Below are 10,625 nucleotides of genomic sequence, written 5' to 3'. Positions count from 1 at the left end.
TTCTTCCCCGATAGTGGTTGATACAGATTTTTCTGATACAGATAATCCTCTATCTGCATTTTCCAAAATCCAAAATCTGTTCCATCAAACTTCTCAAGTCTCATTTTTCCTTCCTCTGCGACCATGGCTCCCACTTGAATCTGACTTCTTCTAGATCGTTTCACCCTCTGATACCAGTTGTTGGGAATTTAACGCTGAAACCCCTAAGACAGCAGAAACGTAGAATAGAAAAAGTACACCAAGTTTTAACGAGGTTCGGCAACTGCCTACGTCCTCGGGAGCCACACAGTAAATTTCTTATTAATCTAACAAGAAATTACAATTCAAGAGCGAATCTCAAACTTGAGATTCCTCAAATAAATTTAATCTTTACTATAGCTACAAAAGAACGCTGCTGCGTTTTGAGTCCGCCGCCAGGAGATTTTAGATCGCGAGAGAAGGGGTTGAGCAACCTAGGGTTTCGGGTTTGGGGTTTCCCTTTTATAGGGAAACCCTAGCTGAGCTGTCGATTGACTGTCGACAGCCTGAATCAAGCGCTCAAACTCGCATGTCCACCGATTTCGCCTGCGTCGATCTCGCCTGCAAGAAGTCTCCAACTCGCCTGCAGATTATTTCCGCCCCCAACTTCGCCTGCATCGAGATGTCGCCTGAAGCTCACGTTCGTCTGCTTCCGTTCAACCTCACCTGAACAGAGGTTTGATCTACACCGATCTTAACATCCCTCCCACCCACACAAATCAATTCATAGGGAAATGCTGGTTATGTACAAATATTCTTCTCAAAATGACAGTCTAAAATGCGAAAAGCTAATGCAATACTTCGAGAATGATACGTGCCACTGAAAGTACATACTGCGAGGATTTATCTGCAATTTACCTTAAAAGACAACATAAACTCCTGCTTAGAGCCAAATGAGATGATAATTGGCTCATCACGTACAGTATACAAAGCCAGAAAAGTGATCTATAATGATATAAAGCACGAAGACTGTTCATTAACACAAATAGCTAAAAATCACAGGCATCTTTCACAACCAAGGCCCTAATTTTCACTTGTTAAATTGATCAACAAATGGCTGTGTAGTCATTTTGCAATGATGCAACCAAATTGGAAATAAACAAAAAGAAAAGTGAAAAAATATACCATTTCTCACTTTATTCTCCTGCGGCGCCTAAATAAACAAACAAATTTAGAAGATAAAGGACACTGGAATTAGACAAAACACTGTACATCAACGAGAGAAAAAAATGGAAATTTGTATGGATAAGGTTAGTCCAATTAGTCAATCAAAGCTTGATGACCGACTCCATCTCCCTTGCAAGTAATCATCCAAGGAAGTGTTACTTGATACGAAATCCAGGGTTTGCTCTGTGCTACTGACCGAGGTTGAATCATCTTCAACATCGAGAAGTGCGAGGTTAAGATGGGAACGAAGGTTAGAATCAGGCTGTGCAACTTCATCATCATCATCCAATGTTTCAATCTCTTCCGGTGAACTGACTCTCGACTTTGCCCATTTGACAGTCTCCTCGTCTCCTTTGAGTAGCTTCAGAACCTGCACAAATGCAATGTGTGGTTTCTAGGCGTTATTTATCTCCTAGTTTTGAATTTAAGGGGAACATTATGACCGATGTTATTTGATGGCACAATATAGTGAGTGGCAGGATATTATTTGTCATCACTTACTTGTCAACTTAACACTATTCATGGACGGAACTCGTGAAAATCACACTTTTTAATCCACAAAAGAAGAAAAAAGATACTTTATTGACCGATATTATTTGATGGCACAGTATAGTGAGAGGCAGGATATTATTTGTCATCACTTGTCAACTTAACACAACTCATGGACGGAACACGGGAAAATCACACTTTTTACTCCACAAAAGAAGAAAACAGATACTTCACTCCTTATAGCAAGTCCAAATGATAAAATATCCTTTTTATGTACTGAATAAACGTTTAGAACTTTGAGATGCCTCGAAATTTAGAAATAGATTATAATCCTTGAAGCATAAGGCTGGATGTGGATCTAGAAAGGAAACTGAGCCGATCTATATTCATTTTGCTGAGTCATTCACTGCTATATAAAAGCCTTATTTAGAATGCCATTCTTAGGGTGTGCTTCATAATCTTCTCAAAACTGGGCCCAGTTCTGAGAATAACTAGTTCTTTTTTTATCCAAACCTCCCATAGATCAAAAAAGAGCCAGTTTAGTGAGGGTTTTTTTGGATTAGGTAAAACTGGGCCAGTTTTGGCCTAGTTTTACCCAAACAAAATTCATCTCAATATGGGAGCAGGTTCAAACCTGGCCCCATTTTCGGAGGTTGCCAAACAGGCCCTTACATTTTGGGATACATCAAGGATCAGCATTTAAATTCTCGTCTCCTTGAAGAGCATTACTTGCTTATGGTATTGTATTGGTTTGCTGAAATTGAAGGATGGATAATTTCTGAAGTACAAATGTAAGTCCTTCTACCTTTGTGATGTAGTTATCGAACTTCTTATTGGAAATATATTGTATGAGATTCCTTGACACACTGTTTGCTTATGTATATGATATCCTATTAGTTGATGAAATTAAAGGATGTCTAATTTGTGATGTACGAAGTAGAACTTAAGATTTAAAATCTCAAGAATTAAATCATACTGGATGGTAACAGAACACCTGGAATTTCAGCTCATGAAAGCAAGAGAAGAACAAGGGTAAAGTTCACATGGATGCGATAAAATAACAAGGAGTGATTACTTCCATTATCAAAGATTCATGATCATGATCTGGAGATTAAAGAGGATATTGTATGTAGCAAAGCTAGGTGGTTCAAGCGGAGAAGTGCTTCTAGATTGTTATGTAATCATGAAAGGCCCATGAAGGAAAATATATTAAACAGCTAAAAAACAGCCATACTTATATGTACGAATTTGGGTAACTAAGAAGTAACATATCTCGAAATTGCGAGAGATCATTGATGGGAATATGCTCACAAATAAGAAGAAAATGCATTTAAGAAGCTAAAAGCTTGGACATGCGTAATAAGGTGTGATTATAGCATTGATACTTCTTGTCCAATATGAAGCAAATGAATTACATCTTATCTTTCTCAAGAAAACAATAACATCAAGATCTCAATACAGGAACTGATATGTAGGCAAGTAAAACAAGAATCGTGAAGCCCTAAGGTGAAGGCTAAAGAGGCAACAAGGGAACTGCTTAGAGGCATTATATTACATGGTTTTATGATTACTAAACAAGTGAAAACCAAGTATTTGCCACAACAGTTTTGTAGAAACTAGGATGCCGGGTTATGGAAATGAGCCCCATAGAACAACTCTTACATAGTAGTTTAATAGGAATGCTGGCCATTTGTCCTTTATAACACACACAACCAATCAATTTTTAAGATCATTTCTTGAAATAAATTTGGACGACCTAAATTGAATAGAAAACATGACTATAATATGACAACATAAATGAAATCATACCAGGGACATTTTTGGTCGAGACCGAGCAGCTCTCTTAATGCATAGAGAAGCAGCAAGAATCATCCTCTCCAGCTGATCACTATCATATTCATTTGACAAGAATGGATCAACCAGCTCCTTACTCTTCCCATTATGCAGAATTGGCTTTGCCTGCCATCAAAGACTTGCAATCAATTTAATTCACGTAAACAAGTTTGAAAATTGAAGGTGAGAATGGTACAAGATTAACATATATTCTTTCTCAACATAAAGGATAAGGTCAACATGGTAATAACATAATTTCATAACATACAGGGATATCTATTTTTTGCATAGCAATGTGAGCAAAAAGGGGCATTAAAATGCTGAGATCCAATTTATGGTCAAGACCCATCAAAAAATGCAGGTCAGCATAGAACCAACAATGTATTACTTATAAGAAAATAATATCGCACACTCACCCACAATACTAGGCTCTTCTGGACCTGAGGACCTTCTGTACTAATGGGTTTCCTTCCTGAAAGAAGCTCGAGCAGCACAATACCAAAGGCATAGACATCAATCTTTTCATCAACCCTTCCATACATAAAGTACTCAGGAGCCAAGTACCTGCCATCGTAAGATATAACTTAACATAAAAACCCTTATCTTAAATTAAGTAAAAAGGTTATCCTAATGTTGAAACCGCTTCATTCTTATATCCACATAGTTCAAAATTTGTTTCATTTCCTAAATTCCCATCATAAATAGATATTAATTCAAGGATAACATTTTAATTATAACATTTCATTTATTATTTCGGTAGTATCATATTTCCTAATGACATGTTTCGAGCGAATAGCATAAGACACCATTGTGATAGCATATCTGATACATGACTAGAAGATTTTCACAACCAATAGCATATTTCTAGTGGGATTCTACTATGTTATTGGGTATAAAAGTTCAAGGTATATGTGTATGAAATAAGTAAATTAAGGTACACAACCATTTTGCCCACTTAATTATTATGCCAAGGGTTTTAAATACAAACCCAAAAGTCCCTGCAACATCGCTGCACATGGTGAGAGATTGCGAAGCCGATGCCCACGTAGCAAGACCAAAATCGGACAACTGAAACATACAAGAGAATTATGAGTAAATTAGTTAGACAATATTGGTAATATCTTCAAATTGATTGAGATATTACATCAAACACAACCTGAGGCTCAAAGTCATCGGAGAGGAGGATGTTAGATGACTTCACATCTTTATGGATCACAGGTTGAGTGCTACTGTCACTGTGTAAATAATCTAGTGCTTCTGCTACACCCACTGCAATCTTGTATCTCTCTGTCCAATTGATAACTCTCATGTCTTCTTTATCACCTGTTAAGTATACACATGAGACAAGATCTAAAGAAAGAGGGGCTAAAAATAAGAAGAAAAAGGATCAGATGTCCACAAAATACCATGAAGGTTTTCTTCTAAGCTACCCCTTGGTAATAAGTCATAAACTAATATGAGATGATTGTTTCCAAAACAAAACCCAACTATAGAGACAATGTTCTTATGTCTCAAGGTCGTAAGGATTTCAATTTCCGAGATAAACTCTTTTCTAGCATCTTCGGAGGGCTTCAAGATCTTTACTGCCAATTGTTTGCCATCTGAAAGACATCCATTATAAACCCGGCTACTGCCTCCTTTCCCAATCAATTTCTCTGAAATACATCAATCGACATAAATCCAGCATTTCAATTCAATATCAAAATATAAAAAATTACAGATTAAGTTAGAGGGCACTGAAAGCAGACCGGGTGAAAAGTTGGAAGTGGCATCCACGAGTTCCTTGTAACTGAATAATCGGCAAACTGATGAGTACTTTTCTTGAATCTTCTCTAGCTCTTTTGGAAGCGAACAATCTTTCTCTCCACTAAGATTCAATTTATCAATTGAATTCGATTTTTTTAGCTTAAGTCTCTCTTCACTAAGATTCAATTTATCAATTGAATTGGATTTTTTGAGCTTGAGAGTGGGATGAGCTACCGAAGAAGTAGAATACCTAGCTGGGAGTTGCATTGCCCACTGAATCACTGTCCCTTTGGGTGTCTTGGTCTTATCTCGGGTTAAGACCGATTTTCGAAGGATTGGCCATCCAGTTTTCACCAGAGGCAACTCTTTGCTCTCAATGGGCTTAAGAGAACACGAGGGAGCCTGACATTTCTCAACTTTTTCCTTTGAAGAGTCACAGATTGAACAATTCCGCTCTGATGTTGTTTCGAAATCAGTTTTGCAGTCAATTTTCGGATGATGAGGTGAAGACGACTTGGGAGCACTGGAACCACTCTCCTTGTTCTCTATTAAAAGAATGAAATATTATGTAGAATCGACAAAGGTTAAAGAATCAATTAGGTTTCAAAATGCAAGCAACCAACCTCTTGCTTCTCTCTGGAACACAATCTTGCCGTTGCTCACTGCAAGCACCGAACAACTCCTAGGCAACTTTTTGGCACAATACTTTGCAACCGATATCGGCGAAGGCCTAAATGAGTCCATACCATTACTATCAAAAATTTCCAAAATTGGGTAAAACAAAAAAGAAGGAAGAAAAAAAAAAGCATACTTTACAAAGAAAGAAGACTAACCCAATGGCGTGACTATGCTTAGCGACCCCAAGTATGAGCTGAGACGCAACAAATGCATTTGCTTCTCTCACCAAAACTCGACGCAGCGACGAACCCTTGCACACTTTTAGCTTCAGATCTATCTAAAACATACCAAATACGGATTTAGTTAAAATGGGTGAAAAATAAATGGTAAAAAAAATCAGCACTTTTCTCAGAAAATTGAGGTTTTGCAAGGGAAAGGGACCTGCTTTAAGTTACAAAATCCTTCATAAACTGCCAGCATCGATTCCAAATCTCTATCAATGGACGAGGACAAAGAATTCCCATCAGGGTCTGAGAAAAAAGGGTGATAAAAGATGAGAAATCGAAGAAAGAAGAGATTTTGATGGGTACACTTTGCGCAAAAAAAAAGGAAAAAAACCTGATGCGGGAATTGAAGAAGAAGAAGAAGGGAGAATATGAAGAGCAATGACTTGATCCCCAGGATGAGCAATTTTCACCAAGGCCCAAGTCAGCAGCTCTTTGCTTTGTTGATCCATTCTAACTCCAACAACAATTGCTTTCCCCTCTCTCTCTTCTTGCTCGTTGGGCATCTTCATCTCTCTCTCTCTCTCTCACTCCCTCTCTCCCTCTCTCTCTCTGTTTCAGTTACAGTCGACAGAGAGAGGATTGTGTTTGTGTTGGTCCCAATCGGATCACAAGAAAGAAAAAAAACATGGTGATTGAGGATGATGGGGGGTTTGTTAGCAGTCGAATGAATTTGCTGAGCTAAACAAAGCGAAAGATTGTTTTGTTCCTTTTCTCTCCCCGTTGGCTATCCTGTATTCTCCTCTTTTTTTTTTTAATGTTTTCTTTTCCTTTTTCTCTACAGGGGAATGGGAGACTTTAATGCACTAAATGTTTGTGGGCTTTAATTGCAATTATTTATTGGGACTAAAAAGGTTTAAAAAATTATAGTTGTTTGCTTTCTGAAACAGAAGGAGATTATTTTCCTTTTTTTTTTTTTGGGGGCGGGGGGCGGGGGGGTGGGGTTGACACTGGTCATTTTGCTGATTGGCCCTTTCATTTTTTTAAAGTTATTGTTGCTAACTTATTTAGATTTTGTTAGGTGTTTAACTCAGATTATGCCAACAACTGTTGTCCTTTCGAATTAATGTACAGAGCACATGGAAAAATAATGATCTATGATAAAGGATTTCTATTGGTCACTTCAGTGGATTTTGGTTATTATTGCATTAATCTTCAGATACATATCTTTTTTATGCAATTAATATTATAGACCATAATTATTGGATTTGGATCCTCTCTACTTTGAAAAATAATGAAGAGACCAATACTTTCATTATAAACATTGACTTGTGCAATTAATGGCTGTGATTGTTTCATTGTAAAGTAGGAAATGAGTGAAATTCATATGGACATAGTGAATGCTATATTTAGAATAGATCACAATTATCAATTAAATAATCAATAATTATAATAAAAAGTAAAGATCCGCCTAATACAAAGATTCCCTTCAAAGAAACCTTTAGGGCCTGTTTGGATTCGTAGGGGGTGAAGGGAAGTTAAGGGAAACTGAGTGAAGGGAAGGGAAGGGAATTCCCTTCCCCTTGGTTACACCCCAATTTGGGGGGTAACAATTTTTATACTATTAGGGGGTGAATCAAGGTGAATGGAGGTGAATTAACTTCACCTCCTAAGTGTTCCCAAACAAGGTGAATGGAGGTGAATGGTTCCCCTAACTTCCCTTCACCCTCATTCCCCTCAATCCAAACAAGCCCTTAGGCACAAGTGGTACGATCTTATTATTTGGCTTTACTAGCGTGCACCCTGTGCAAGGCAAGGCCTCCTATTTTTTTAAGCACTGCATTTTGAACTTGCATCCCTTTAATTTTTAATATATTTAATTTAATTATTGTATATTTAAAATTAAAAAATTTGTCTACTCCTCTATGCTTAAAGAAGGATCTAAGTTTTAATGCATTTGATTTAGAAATCATATCCGCTCCTCTATACTTAAAAAAAGATCAATGTTTTAATAGATTTGATTATGATATAGTAAATTACTGTAATATAAATAGTAACTTCAAGTATGGAGGAGCAGATGTGATTTACAGTAGCATATACTGTAGCATAAACAATAATTCTTTAGATTCTCTTTTTAAGTATAGAGGAGTAGATGACATTTTACATTATCTTATTCTTTATTAAGTCCTCACATTGGGATTTACTATCTACAAATCATTAGGGTGGATTACAAATTCTAGCATGAAAAAGTGGGTTTGAGTTTGTGGATTTCATAACCTTTGTTTGATTCAAAATAAATTTTGGGATATTGAATACCCAAATAATAAAAAACTACTATATTATAGCATTTGTGAAATCCCCTCTTTGAGAGAGGATTTAGGCTAGATTTCAAATTCTAAAATTTATAATGCTACAATTTGTGTTTGAAACAAACAAAATACAAATTATAGAATTACATATCTTAAAATATTGATGAAACAAATAACATTTTAGAAATCCCAATCTATGTTAAAAAACCTATGGATTTCAAACTCAGTGGTGAAATCCATATCCTAAAATTATAGGATTTGAAACAAACACCCCCTAAAAGTGAGGACAATAATTATCGTAAAAGCTCTCCTACACAACACTGCCAATATATTCACCTTTTTGGGTTTCACTGCTGGAAAGTTTCCATGGGCCCTGAAGGTTATGTGATGCCACATTTATATTTCTGTGTCAACAAAAACTTTCTTTTTATCTATTTGTTCAATAAAATATTGTATACTTTAAAAAAATAAAGCAAATTAAGTAAGAGAAGTCTTTCTTTTTAGGGAAAATTGTGTCGAGGCCCCAAAAGTAGGGACTCCATGTGACCCGGCTCCTTGTATTTTGGCCCATGCGGATCAGCCCTAAAAGTACCGTTTCATATTTCAAGGTCCCTCCACGTCAGCAGCATACTCAAAAGACCCGAAATTTCCCTTCCTCTTCTTCCCTAGATGCATCGTCCCCAAAAGTCACGTCCCATTAATGCGATCTGATGTAATAAATGGAGGAAAACCTCTGCCCTTTTTTTACTCTATCATGAGCAATAAGTTCTCCATTACTCTTCCCCAGCCAAAAATTCTCTCCATTACTCTCTCTATTACTCCTCTTTATCCTAAAATTCGATTCATTATTCTTACCTTCCCTTCATAATGGCTGAGGAGGACATCATCTGCATTGTCTCTTCGGGTGATAAAGCTGTATTCTTAAAGATTAACTCTTCAATCACCATCTTGGATCTCAAATTTGATGTGTCAGAGGGATTAGATCTTCCATATCATTCATTAACTTTGTCATACAAAGGTGAAACAAATGGAAGCTTCAAATTTCCTATCGAGAATGAAGATGATCTATCATATATGGTGGAGCATTGCCAAAATACTGGTTTAAAAGAGGTTCACCTGCAAGCTTTTAAAGAAACAGAGGATTCTTCAAATATCCAAATAAACGAGCAAGTTCAACAAGACATGTAGTTCTTGTTAGTTCCATGTTAGTTCTATGTTAGCTGTAATCGATTGCATGTCAGTTCTAATCGTTTTTCTTGTTAATTCTAGTTCTAGTTCCATGTTAGGTCAAATATGTTAGTTCTATTCGTTTTCTTGTTAGTTCTAATTGATTTTTTGTTAGTTCTAATCGATTTATTGATGGTTCTAATCGATTTCTTGTTAGTTATAGTTCAAGTTTTATTTTAGATCAAATATGTTAGTTCTAATCGATTTCTTGTGAGTTCTAATCGTTTTCTTCTTAGTTCTAACCCATTTCTTGAGAGTTCTAGTTCTAGTTCAATGTTAGGTCAAATATGTTAGTTTTAATTGATTTTTTGTTAGTTCTAATCGATTTATTGTTAGTTCTAGTTTAGTTCCATGTTAGGTCAAATATGTTAGTTCTAATCGATTTATTGTTAGTTCTAATGGTTTTCTTGTTAGTTCTAATTGATATTTTGTTAGTTCTAATCAATTTATTGTTAGTTCTAGCTCCAGTTCCATGTTAGGTCAAATATGTTAGTTCTAATCAATTTCATGTTAGTTCTAATTGAGTTTTTTTTAGTTCTAATGGATTTCAAGCTAGTTTAGTTCTAACACAAACAATTGTTGTTTTTGCTTTTTTCTTATTGGTGTTATTTGTTGATGTTACTATTTATGTAGTTTATGATTATTTGGATATGTTCTTAATATTTGCAGTGCTTCTAGAAGTTCAAAAAATAAAGACTGTGGTCCATCGTTATCGATGTCTACATGTGTTTCAGATAGGATTCCTAATGACAATCCTTTCAGAGATAATGTTTGATGATTGATGACATGATTAGCAAATCAGAGAGGATTCCTGCTTAGTGGCACACTGTTTTAACCTGTGAGGGACAACGATTTGAAAGTGCGAAAGAATTAAGATTGGCTTTGCTATACTATTCCATGGTAAATAAAAAAAAATCGAATACTTGTTTGGAACCGAAGCATATTCGAGCTTATTTTTGGTTTAAGGAAGACAAAAATTACCGGTGGATGTTAT

At 36.1% G+C, this 10,625-nt stretch overlaps 1 protein-coding gene across 1 annotated transcript; it reads right to left on the bottom strand.

Moving 5' to 3' along the window:
- On the bottom strand, nt 1,026-6,903 carry LOC109838066 (probable receptor-like protein kinase At5g18500). Its single transcript, XM_020406521.1, has 11 exons — nt 6,490-6,903; nt 6,313-6,401; nt 6,087-6,208; nt 5,877-5,983; nt 5,256-5,798; nt 4,914-5,162; nt 4,664-4,830; nt 4,496-4,575; nt 3,924-4,071; nt 3,484-3,633; nt 1,026-1,555 (listed from the first exon to the last, which is right to left on the bottom strand). The coding sequence occupies exons 1-11, from the start codon at nt 6,665-6,667 to the stop codon at nt 1,283-1,285; spliced, it is 2,106 nt and encodes a 701-aa protein (XP_020262110.1). The 5' UTR covers nt 6,668-6,903; the 3' UTR covers nt 1,026-1,282.

Source organism: Asparagus officinalis, chromosome 4 (assembly GCF_001876935.1).
Source record: "Asparagus officinalis chromosome 4, Aspof.V1, whole genome shotgun sequence".
Taxonomy (NCBI): domain Eukaryota; kingdom Viridiplantae; phylum Streptophyta; class Magnoliopsida; order Asparagales; family Asparagaceae; genus Asparagus; species Asparagus officinalis.
This window is presented reverse-complemented; position numbering and strand designations above follow the sequence as displayed.